Below are 13,283 nucleotides of genomic sequence, written 5' to 3'. Positions count from 1 at the left end.
GCTTGTGCTATAAATATCTGGAATGGAATATAATGTAGTGGCAATTTTTATTGTACTAAGGCCCTGTTTACAAGGACGAAAATCAACCCTAGTGCCACGCATGTTAAGAAGCTCCGTAAGGAACAACTCACTTACTCTGGCAATCCCACTTTGACACGAACTCCAAGATAAACAACAAACAGGGGCCAAAAAATAATAGAATTCGCCAAAATGTGCTTTCTGTTTCCTTTGGAAGGAGATGATTTCAAAAAAATAGAAATTGACAAAATGATTATTTTGTTTATTTATTTATTTTTATTTTATATTATTTTTTTTAATTATAAGAATGCACTGGTGAAGATGCCCTAGGCTTGGAAAGCGGTCTCGTCACAGATCAACAAATAAGCGCGTCGTCTTCGTGGGATAAAAACTACGGTCCAGAAAATGCCAGGCTCAACCATGCCGCTGCCAGAGGAAAAACTGGTGCCTGGTCATCTAAACTCAATGACCAAAATCAGTTTCTCCAAGTTGATTTTTGGCGAAATGTGAAAATTTCAAAGTTCCAGACCCAGGGCCGGCAAGACATGGACCAGTGGGTAAAGAAATTCAAACTTTCTTACTCTGTAGATGGCTCTTTGGCATTCCAGACATATCAAGAGAATGGCGTCGATAAGGTACTAGATTATTTTTTTTTTATTATATGTTAGATGTTTATCGCGACGCTGGAGATATTGGCCGAAAGATAGTTTGTCTGCATAGCCTGAGAGAGATTAGTTAGCAAAGGGCACATAAAAGCCAAATAAGTTTTATAACGTCAAAAAACCATTGAAGCGGTTTTTTTTTTAAACTACATCTTCACACACACATTTAAGTGATGTATAACTACACAAGTTCCCAACATTTTCTACAGTCCCTAGTACCTAGTCTAGTAATGTGTTCAGAATGGTTATGGCCTTATTTTTCCAGAAAGTGAAAGCCATATAGATCTAAAAAATTAAAATCAATGCCAAGAAATAAAAAAAAGAACGTCCACATGTTAAATGCTTCGTATTTATTTTCTTCTTGAATTGGCATTATTGTATTTGGCTCTGGCTTTATCATTGACCGCATACATGTTTTACATATACCGCAGGCATGTTGTACATGTAAACGGAAAATTCAGGTCTATGAGAAAGGCAATGTTTCTTCTTATTATTTCAAAAAATAAAAATACTCGTAACTCTACCCCAAAATTTAGAGATGTTAAATTCTAAATCACGGGTTGGCACTAGTTACGCACGGACAAAAAGTCGAATTCTTCCCAGCCATAAATTCATTGGGCGTTATCAAAATCAATACTCTAACTGGGCATGGTGACAAAAACTATCCTAATCAATTCTTTAGCCATTGCTCTAGATCTGTATTTTAGAATGACGCCAATTAAATGTTGGCATCGAAATCGAAGTCAGATTAGTTTTGATTTACAGTAATTAACTGGGACTTTACAACGAAAAAGCCAAAGGCGGTTTAGATTAACAAAAGGCACTATTTTCCTTGATTCGATTTGGTGTTTGACTGTGGCTTTCGGGTGGGAATGGGTAGCTAACCGCCTTTTATAGCGAAACGTCGACGTAACTTGCTAACTTTTTTTGTTAACCAACGTGAAATAATATTGTTTTATGGTCGTATTTTACATCATCAAAGAAAGCCTCTGTATTCTTTTTCCTACTTACAGGTATTTATTGGAAACGTCGATCGAAACAGCATTGTGGACCATGTCCTTTTGCAGCCAATCACCGCCCGGTATGTGCAGATAAAGCCAATAGAATGGAACGGTCACATCTCTTTGAGGGCGGAGTTTTTCGGCTGCGTACTCTCTGGTGAGGTTTGGTGTCTCTTAGCCTTTGAACCATTAGCTTGTTGCTTTATGGTGAATCTTGTGCGGGGCGTCCTCCCTGCCATTGGAGCACATCACAGTTTGTGACTGAAAGGGAGTGAAAAAGATCCCAGAGCACGAGTATACATTAATTTACATTCTGGGAAACAAATCATGATTGGTGATCCCTCTTATTTTCAGGATACATCACCTTTTCTAATACATCTCTACCAATTGACAAGAAGTGAGCCAAATTTGAATGTAAGAAGACAGTTTATTTTTTTATGTACTTGTTTTTGTAAACATTGATATGTATTCCGGAACTCCATGCCAACAGATCGTTATCAAGTAATTGGTCGAAACGTTCATATGGATTACGTACAAGAGCATCTTCGAACAAAGAACAATATTAACTTAGGAGACACCCAAGAGCGGTCCAATAACATTGAGCTTGAAATCCTGGCAGATACTGTATATGTCAAGGTAGGTTGCTAAAAGTACCCGAATTAAATTATGCCTATTAATTTGAAATGCAAAAAGAAGAAGAAGAAGAAGAAGAAGAAGAAGAAGAAGAAGAAGAAGAAGAAGAAGAAGAAGAAGAAGAAGAAGAAGAAGAAAAAAATAAAACATCAAACGTTTATTTGATTACTTTCTCTGACCAAAATATCTGCAAACCTTATACACCTTCTCATTCATGAACCCAGTAACCATTTGTCCTATCGTTATTTTTTTATTTTCTCATTCGTTTACTACAACTTTCTCTGTCGTCTGCAACGTAGACTCGGGTTTAAACGGGTTTTGATATTGAAATACGTCGTCGGAATTCGAAACTAACATAAGAAACCCTTCAATGAGGGATATAGTTCCTGTCAGGTGTTCCTCCTGACAAAATATGTAATATTTTGTGTTGACAAACTAAAGAAAAGTAAGTAAAGCTATACAAACTGCTAGGTGCAGCAAGCCGGCTGTAGGGTCCTTTGCAAAGAGACGAACCCCATTTTCAAGCTTCCATTTATGACCAATCGCATGACATTTTTCGCACAATGAAAATATATTTCAAGGTTCGAGTTAAAATAAAGTTTATGTTATGTAATGTAATGTGAGGGTTAAATATACATTAAACACGGGTGCATTTACTTTTTATCACTCAATAGGGCGATATCAAAATGCGCGGCATTAGAAAGTTGACATTGTACAGTCGTAAAGTGTCCTTCGTGAAAGAAAGTCGATTGGATGTCAGTGCACCAAGTTTGTTACAAAATCTCCCGACGCAGTCTCCTGGGACCGATGGAGATGACGGAAAGCATGGCTTGCATGGACCAACAGGTAGAATGATATTTTTTATTTAACATATATGAAAAACACCGTAAAAAGTCCACAAAAATGAAAACCAATAATTAAAGTGATGACGGTGATAATAATGATAATACTAATAATGGTGATAATGATGATATGATGATGATAACAATAGTAATAATTATAACAATAATGATGATGATGATGATGATGATGATGATAATGATGATTGTGTTTGTTAACTTGCCCCAACACAATGTAGCAATAATTGTTCCCATGTGTTTAAAAAGCCCAAAACATTTCAACGAAATTCCCGAAATTTATTCGCGAGGATGCTTTTGGTTTCTCGCAACATTTTTCTTCAGTGAATTGCACTTGCCTTTGATTACTATTTGTTGTAATTTTTGTTAACATTGCTTATTTTTTTCGTTTATAAAAGTGGAAATATTTGCTGATACGGTAGCAGGGTACATGGATATTATATCAAGTGGTGGAAATGGAAAGCCGGGGCAGAATGGCGCTAATGGTCACCCAGGTGATAACAGCATGGACAAGGTACGATATTTAATATAAATTGAAAGATTAACCCTGTTCAGACCGGTCTTTTTTGGACCTTCTCTGACCGGGGGGGGGGGGGGGGTATGTAACTTTCAGAATATTTAAGCAATCAAAATGAAAATTATAGGATGTTTTGTATTTCCAAACATCTTTCTTTTGGTATACGTCACGTAGGATGGTGACGTCTCATCACGTGACAATTATATCATGATGCCAAAACAGCCGCCAGCTTGGATCCACCACCTTGGATTTCAATTTTTTTCCAAAATGACAGAAAACCAACCAAAATTACTGCAAAGTACTTAAAATCTATAAAAATGTGCTTGAAAACCGTAAAAATGTAAAAATAATCCCCATTAAAGTCAATTTTTATTAATAGAAACACGGAAAATTACAAATTTGGGAAAACATGTCTGTCAAAATGCCGTTGCCATAGTGATGTCAAGTTCCTGACACATCATTCATCCCTACTAAAGTATTGCCAGATAAATTTTAGGAAAACCCAGAAAGTTTGGGAGCGTTTGGTTGAAACTTAAAAAAGTTATAAGAGTTCAAAGTCAGCGCGGGCCTCAAAAGCCCTCCGGGTCTGAATAGGGTTAAGAACGTCCACATACATAATGATTCTATGTTTTTTTAATTGAAATTCGCTTTATTAGAAAAGTTATTTAACAATTATTCCATGAGACCGCGTTGGATATGAAGTGATAAATAAAGGGGTGTCGAATGGTAAATGCGAGACTTTGCGAGACGGCGAGACTGATATCTTTTCTACGAGCCCGAGACCTTTTTAGCCTTGCAAAAGAAATCGATACTGCGAGAAGGAGTTAAAGAAAAATTCGAGGCGACTAGACCCCTAAAATAGACCCCCTAAAATTTTGCGTGACACGCAGTTTTTGAAGTACCATTCACCACCCCTAAATAACCAACGACCGCGGAGCGCAAGTTGGTTATGATCACTTCATATCCACCAAGTTCGAATTGAATAATTGTTTTAGTAAATTCTCAAACCGCTTTTTTGCCGCCGATTTTTATTTCATCAATTTTACAAAGAGGCCAAAAGAGCATACAACTTCCAGTCACACGCACGCCGTGAGCACCTGATTATTACATCACTGAATGAGCTGAATGAAATTTGACAGCTGCACAAAGGAAAACTGTGGACAACTGTTGACGAAAATCAACCTTGAAAATATGAACTGTACAAATGCAAGGAAAAAAGACGATTTTGGAAGGTTTCAAGTGTTTAAATAGTGTTCTAAATTTAGAAAGATTTTCCTGATCCTCCGCCTCTGTTATAGTTGTGAACTTAAACATTGCAGTTAAAGAAAACCTGCCGGAAAGCTTCTACGCTCGCTCGGTGTTGAAACATTTTAGGCATTTATTTAGCTTCTTTTTGGACATGTCTTAAATTCGTTTGGAAAATTCTGTGCCAACAGGACTTGACAGCCATTCTGTAAATAATGAGGTGTGCATTTTTGTCGTTGTTACGCCGTTATAAAATTATCAAAGAGTGAACTTAACAATTGTTGCTAGTTTTTGAGTGAAATTCCCAGATACGAACCAGTAAATATGTTCATGCCGAACTTTGTGGCTTTCATCGTATTTTCTGGAACAGCATTGTCTAATAACTCTTGAATTTTAGTGTGAGACAACTCCTGAAACCTGCTAGTATTGGCCATTATGGAGAGCTGAAGTTAAAAACTTCGTGTGAAAAATTTAAAACTCGGCGCACTATTTCCTATACTAGGTAAAACTCCGACTAATGGCTCATAGTCGGAGTTTTTGAGCCAATCAGAGAGCTAGAAATGCAATAGTCGGAGCTGAGAATTTACTAAACACTCGTATTGTGAGACTTTCTTCAGTAGCGTTCCATTTTTACATGCAAACAGTTATTCCATAGGTAGGACTATAAAAAAGGCTAGGCTATATTTAATTATCATCATTATCATCGTCATCATCATCATCATCATCATCATCATCGGAGTGTCCCTTCTTTCGTGGGATCGTCATTTTTCTTCTTATCTGTAAACAGAGACCGGACAAGACAGACGCAGACTGTAGAGCAAATGAAGCGAGAAACAGCTGGGGAAGTGTCTACGGTTGCAAAACATCAAATATTCCAGGGACACGGGGTGTACAAGGAGGGGCTGGTGGAGATGGCGGATATGCTGGGAATTCAGGTGTTTTAACATGTCATTGTTGAATAGCGCAGGCTGCAGGGTTTCTATAGCAGTCACTGTGTCCAAATGGAAGTTGTATCCTTCGGAAATCGTCACGAGTAGAGTTGCAATGAAGTTCTTTTTTAGAGTGCAAATTTAACTAACAGCGAACTAGCTGTTGTAATTGCTTAGTATTTTTGCTTGAGCTGAGCTGGTGTCAATACATGAAGAAAGCTTACCCCCCCCCCTCCCCCCCCCCGAGTTTGTTTTGACGTTCCAGGCCGTGTCTAAAATTTACTTAAAATTTAGATATTACTTTAAACTGTGCCGACTTAATTTAGATTTGAAATCCGCCAGTGAAAGATGCTTGTCTTAGGTCTATAGGTAAGTTGTTCCACAACTGAGCTCCGCTGTACGAAAAACTTTTCTTGAGATAATCAGTTCGAGGTTGTGGAAGAACTAATTTGTTTTCGGTATTCCTTAAACGATAAGCACTAACATCGTCATGATATACGAATCTTGATCTCAGATAGTCAGGAATCATACCATGTAATGTTTTATACATTAGGATAGACTTCTGTTCCAATCTTTGATAATAGAGTCTTCGCCACCCCAGTGTCCGGAACAAATCATCTAAATTACTATCATAACTCGCAGGCATTAGGGAACGAGCTGCGCGATTTTGAAGCCTTTGCAGTTTTTCAGAAAGGCCCTTGTTACAGCTTCCCCACATTACGTTGCAATAATCAAATTGTGGTTGAATAAGGCTATTATAAACTTTGATTAAAATATTAAATGGAGTGAGATGCCGAATTCGTTTAATTGCACCAATGGCACAAGCTATCTTCTTAGAAATGTTTTCAATATGACACTCCCAGTTTATATTTTGATCAACATAAACTCCGAGGGATTTAGCGGAGGTTACTTGTTATATTGCGTTCTCATTTATAGTAAGAGAGGGACTTTCCGTAAATTGTGATAACTTCTGCCTTGATGCAATAAGCATAAACTCAGTTTCTGTCATATTTAGAGTAAGCTTGTTAGCAGACAGCCATTCGTACACATTTCTCAGGTCGTGATTAAGGCAATAATTTATACGCTCAATGTCAGTGCTAGCAAGTGTTAGGCTAGTATCATCTGCGTACATTCTGGGTTCCGAATATGTCAGACAGTGTGGTAAGTCATTAATATATATCAAAAACAGAGGAGGTCCCAAAATTGTTCCCTGGGGAACACCACATCTTAGACATTTCGGAGTTGACTTACAATGACAAATCTGTGTTCGATTATCTAGATAAAATATTGATTAAATATATGAGTGAGAGATTCCGCCAGTAAATCAGGACTTTCCTTAAGAAGTTTCTCTGAAATATTATCTAATCCTGTTGCCTTTGACCTACAAAGTTTTGATAGTAGTGCAAAAACACGTGTAGGTGTTGTTTTTTCAAAAACAAAAGTTTTATCAGTTGCGGTAAGAAATTCGTCGAAGGTTTTATCGACTTCTCTTACGTCTCCACTAAGGCTTGGCCCAACTTCTGTGAAAAAGGAGTTTAGCATTTCTGCTATATCTGTTTGATCTTCAGAATTTACCCCACCATATTCCATCTCATTAATAACAGTTTTATTGGATTTTCGTGAGGTCAGTTCATTGATTGTTTTCCATGTTTTCCTTTGATCCCCACAACAATTGTTGAAGGCATTTTCATAATACGCTTTTTTAGCGCTATTAATTTCCCAATTCACTTGATTTTTAACCATTCGAAATTGGCTCCAAATAAATGGATCCTTTGTCTTAATAGCCTTTCTTTTGAGGCGGTTTCTGAAATTCATCCGCTTTTTGCCCCCGCAGGGTTCCGTCCCAGAGGCCGAAACCCGAGGAGGCACCTTAACATCCCCCGCGTAATAAAGAACTGAATCTGAAATATGTTGGTATAGTATGCGAAAACATCTCGATTTGAACAAAACTAGGCGCGCAAGGTGCTGTCGGGTAAAGTGCGCAAGGTGGTGTCGGGTAATTCTGCTAGCACAAGATCTTTCATCATTCGGCTATTTGTTCATTTATCAGAGCGTATCTACAAAGTTAATGCGAAACCGCATTCTATCGGCTTCGTTCAAGTCAAGTCGCGGTTATTGCCGGTGTTATTCCAAGGCGAGTATTTTACATCGCATCATTTGCTAATTCGTTCAAAGCTAAACAGTTATTGCCGAGTATTGGATTTTTTTCGGTACAGAACTTGACTTATGAGAGAGAAATCAACAACATGGATACATTAAAATAAACCGGCACACATAGAAAGATTATAAAAAAGGTAAATAGGGAGTCTGCAATAGTTTCATTAGACAAAAAATTTAAGATAATAAAACTGAACAGGCGTTACTCTGCCCATCGCTTTCTGCAAGGAAATATGTCATGACAGAAATATGTCACACATATGCTACACCTTAGTAACGCCTTGCGTAGAAATTAAGCCGCTGTATCCTGACATTTGTATCCTGTACGTAACTCTGGGAAAAAAATAACCTGTAAAAATAAGTTGTACGGTTTACACTATGTACAAGCATGTAATTCTCATTTTTAAAACTCCCTAAAGAAGTCCGCGACAGTCGGACGAAACACTTAGGAGAAATATATCAGTTTTACAAATCAAATATCGTTCGCAGAGTGCTGCTCACTAAACAAAACGAAATTAGTTAAAGCTTTCGCGGCTTTTGCTTGTAAAGCGCCCCGGTTGGTTCTATCAGCTTCGTCAGTCAAGTGGCGGTTATTTATGAGAGTATTTTGTATCGTAAAAAAGTTATTCAGCTGTATTGTTTTTTTTTTTTTTTTTTCGGTACAGAAAATGAATTATGATCAGACACAAACTGAATCAACAACGTGGACACTTTATCACACACTGCTAATTTATTTGTAACGTAACTTCCGATCATATAATAATTTCACCTTTTAAACTTACTAAAGCTAAAGAAAGTTTAAATAATTCTTTCAAGTATTTTGCTTCTGTAGCAAAGAAAACATTAGCGTTACATAGCAATTCGAGACAACATTCATTTCATAGCTATAATGGGAAATATTATCTTTGTATGACCCTTTTGTTGTTAAACTAAGGGTGAAAATATTTCAGTACGTGTTGTGTGGATTATCAAAACACAATTGCTCGGAATCTATCTGTGAAATTGTGGTTATGCCGTAATTACGTTGTTTATCACAAAGGAAACTCCCTGTATCCTCTGTAATGTTTATCACGTATTTGTTAGCTACCATCACGTATTGTGAATGTTATAAGCCCGGAAATAATATTGCGTGTTGTCACCACGAATAATGTGTTGTGAGTTATTTCCGCTAGGTGTTATTTCCGCGCGCTAGGTAATATATTCGACTTGAACTTTGTAATATTTTTAGGACGCAATGGTGACAGACAACAAGAAATTTCGCAGCAAACAGAATGTCTTGACGTACATGGCACAGTAAAAAAAGCCTAATTTTAAGGGCGACAAAAAGACTCCACTAATCCTAGATTGTATTGCTGTAAAACAAGTTATCAAAAGGCGGGGGCAGTTTGATAGTGAGAACTATTACTAGTTTAAAATAGTGGTTATCCATGGTGATTTAGAATCTCGTGTCCGTTTGGTCTTCATCGGTGCGTGCTTTTCACATACATTCAGGAATAATTCTTTCCACTTCCTCCAGATATCATTAGGATCATACAATTTCTTTGTATCATACCAGGGTTGGGCTAAAATATCCGCATAGAAATTTGCGCTATTAAAATGTTTAAACTGTCTATATGTTATCAAGTTAACTTCTTTGGAGAAAGTAGGAATTGAAATATTTCGATATGCGATATGTTATTCATCATCTATCTGCGAATTTCCATTTTTTGTTAAGTTTCTTAGCTGTTTTTGTATTTTCAATTAAGCTATAAACAATATCTTTTTTAGCTGCGAATGGCAGCGCCTTGAGTCGAATGTCTTTAGAAGTGCAGCCTGCTAGCAAGGGAATAACGCAAAATGTTTTGGTTTGCAGTTCTGATTGGCTCGGCGCCGAAGGCTATAACGAATTCTCCAATTAATTCCATAAAATACGTTAAAATACTTTTTGAAATTTCTAGGATTTTGACTATTGTACTTAAGGAGATTTTTTTTTTTGAAAACAGGAAATGGTGGTAATGCTGGTCGCCAAACAATCAACGTCAGAATGGTACAAGGAAAGGTGGAACTTAAAACATGTCGCGGAACTGGAGGCCAGGCAGCAACTAACGGTGTTGGAGGAGAAGGTAGGCTTAGCTGCTCGTGGTTTTAAAGTGAATTCATAGTACTCACGCGGTACACTAGAAAGAAATAACATTTGTTTAAGAAAACTGAGAACACGTGTACAAGGGTTATTTGGTATGTCGTGCGTCGCCCTCTCTCGACTTTGTTCTCTCCCTACTTCTTTTTTTTCATTACTTTTCTGCCGTAATTGTCAGCTCCATGGTGAACTTAGGATTTCCTTGCATTTTTTTTTTTTGAGTTATTGAGTAGGTAATAATAAACATTTGGCAAGAGGAGCCATGATATTTTAACTTCAAGTCATGCGCAGAATTAAGAAGCTAACTAGCTTCTTAGTTCTGTATTCCGCCCTGATTTGCCACAGGAACATGGTTTTTTTGTTTCTTTGTTTGTTTGATTGATTGATTGATTGATCGATTGATTGATTGATTGATTGATTGTTTGACTTATTGATTACCTGACTGACTGACCGACCGACCGACCGACCTACCGACTGACTGATTGACTGACTGACTGACTGACTGACCGACTGATTGACTGATTGACTCATGGATAGGCCTTTCTCGATTATGCTAGCATTTTTTCCGGCATTTTTTGGGAAAACGAGCATTTTTTTTTTCTTGAAAAAGAATTGCTAGCATTTTCTGTCATTTTTCATGACTGTGATCCAGATTTCAGCACTCAGAACTCAGAAGGATAAATAATCCTAAAGTTTCACAATTTTGATTACTTAATTTGATTGTTTTCTGTCTGTTTCGACTGTTTGTGCGTTGTGTTACTTGTGTACTTGTGTTGTGTTACTTGTGTCTGTGTTTTTTTTATTTTTATCTTTTTTAAAAATTTTAAATAATTTTTTACTATTTTTTTTTTAATTTTTTTAATTTTTTTTTTTTTATAAACAAACAATTATTAAGTATCGCCTGTTGTTTATATGAGCATATAATGTAAGAGTTTGTACGTTTTGTTTGAAATAAAACAAAGCATTCTTTGGAATTCAAAAGGCATTTTTTAAAGAAATCAGGCATTATTTTAGCATTTTTTTAGCTTTATGCGAGAATTTCTAGTAGCATTAAATGCCAGTTTTACTAGCATAATCGAGAAAGGCCTACTCATGGATGGATAAACCAAGAGAAAACAGTGAATAAGGTGAACGCACGCGCTCGGCACGGAAGTCACACGTTCGCATGGTCCTAACACGACACGCTTATCGTGCGATTAAATTGCCCAAGGGACTCTGCTTGTTTCACGTTAATAGGGAGACTGTTGCATAAGATTGCGCCGCTATAGGTTAACCTATTTTTGTAATAGTTAGTGCGCGGTAATGGAACATTAAGTTTGTTTTCAGAGTCCCTTAGGTTGTATGCGATTTCTCGTTTTTCAAATTTAGAGAATAGGTAGTCTGGAACCAACCCGTGCTGAGACCTATAAACCATCGTGGTATTTAGACAAGCGAACACACGCTTTGAACATAAAAAGGGTTCTCCGAAAAACATATTAGAAGAAATTAGGGAAGTTGGGCATTAACACGGTCACCGTGTCGTGATGACCGTGTCACCGAAACACAATGACCGTGACTTAACACGCTGCTTAGTTTTTAGCATAATGATGCATGTAGGAATTGATTGGCGGATTGATTGATTGATTGATTGATTGATTGATTGATTGATTGATTGATTGATTGAGTACGCGAGAAAGACATTTGTTTTTTTCTTAAGGGGGCGAGGGAGGACGTGGTGGTCGTGGCATCAATTGCCGTTATACAGAAAGATGGGGCCGTTCTACAAAATATGGAAGCTGTGTAGAAAATGGACAAACAGGTGAAGCGGCTCGTGGACCAGCCGGAAGAAAAGGAAGCGACGGACAAAGTTAGTACCACAGCAGGCCTCTTTTTACTTGCTGTACATCGCAGTCAAAGTACTTTACATGTTTTCTTACCACAAAAAGAGAATGTTTATTATTAACCCTATTCAGCTCAGGATTTTTTTATGCAGTCCACTAAATTAGCACCGGGTGATGTATATTGAAAACTACAAATATTTTGTTATCGTTATGAAGCAAGCAGAGTGACCACGTGATTCAATTTATTTTCCTGACTCAGACCAAACCAATATCATGTTTAATCATGTATGAACACACACCATTATCAGCTTTTTTTTTATCATATGTTTGGAGCATTTAATTTGTATGGTAGTTTCAAGACTACTAAGACAATTAAGGAAGTGAATGGCAAAAGATGTAGTTGGTTAAACTGTTAAATTTTTAAATACCAGTATATGAGGTAACAATTTAATTGCAGACTGAGAGAATTAAGGTCGCGCAGGACCCTTGCAATCATTAGTATGTATTTATTTAAAGAGTATGCACGAACTGCCGGACGACTGAAGCTGACAACAAACGAAATATTCATGATAATGTTTATTTTTAAACTCTTTTGTACAAGTAATCACTAGTAATTGTTCTCAGCTTTGTGCCACGTGCGCTGGAACATTGGGAATTATCATAAATAGATTCACAGCTTTGAATATATCACACGTTGTTGTAAACATTGACTCGGAAGGTCTTCGGAAGCCTCAAAACCTTCAATTTTGTGTCCAAGTTTTCTTCGCCGATATAGAATTTCAAGAGTTGATTCGCGAGGAACATAAACTTGGTGTACTCTATTGTGCTCTGGCTAGAGCGAATTTTTAAATTTCCTTCTCAAAATGAAGATAGCATGTTTCAAAGTTTAAATTTCACATTTTTACTCTCTTAGAGGCCATTAACTTGTAGCAGTTTTTGAAATCGAAAATTTTGTTCTAGTGGGAGCACAAAAGAAGTTACGATTTATCACTAGGCTATATAATCATTTAATTTGGTGCGCTGTGCTAGCTGAAAACTTGGACACAAAATCGCATTATCTTCAGTTAAACTTTTAAGGGCTTGTAACATCACAGACAACGGTCATCTCACAGTAAAAGGACAATCATGATGTAATTCCATCATCCCTGAGTATCCTTATTAAATTTTAGAGGAATCGATATTAAAAATGTAGTGAATTAAAGCTTTACAAGATAGCACTCCAACAAGAAATTTGGCTTATGAATATATTAATGAGCAAGGGTCCTGCGCGACCTTAACGGATGATAGAAATTCAATCTGCCACATTTAATTTTACCTTCCACGCATCT

At 37.0% G+C, this 13,283-nt stretch overlaps 1 protein-coding gene across 1 annotated transcript in view; it reads left to right on the top strand.

Annotated features, from left to right (window-relative positions):
• The window catches only part of LOC144642893 (uncharacterized), a 35,338-nt gene that overhangs the window by 101 nt on the left and 21,954 nt on the right, over positions 1 to 13,283 (top strand). Inside the window, exons 2-9 of the mRNA XM_078501995.1 lie at positions 325 to 653; positions 1,694 to 1,838; positions 2,172 to 2,317; positions 2,989 to 3,160; positions 3,570 to 3,685; positions 5,721 to 5,868; positions 10,002 to 10,121; positions 11,832 to 11,981. Of these exons, the coding sequence (XP_078358121.1) occupies positions 325 to 653; positions 1,694 to 1,838; positions 2,172 to 2,317; positions 2,989 to 3,160; positions 3,570 to 3,685; positions 5,721 to 5,868; positions 10,002 to 10,121; positions 11,832 to 11,981 (1,326 nt within the window). The remainder of the gene's footprint in view (positions 1 to 324; positions 654 to 1,693; positions 1,839 to 2,171; positions 2,318 to 2,988; positions 3,161 to 3,569; positions 3,686 to 5,720; positions 5,869 to 10,001; positions 10,122 to 11,831; positions 11,982 to 13,283) is intronic.

This window comes from Oculina patagonica, chromosome 2, assembly GCF_052425735.1.
Source record: "Oculina patagonica isolate OP01 chromosome 2, crgOcupat, whole genome shotgun sequence".
In the NCBI taxonomy this organism is placed as follows: Eukaryota; Metazoa; Cnidaria; class Anthozoa; order Scleractinia; family Oculinidae; genus Oculina; species Oculina patagonica.
This window is presented reverse-complemented; position numbering and strand designations above follow the sequence as displayed.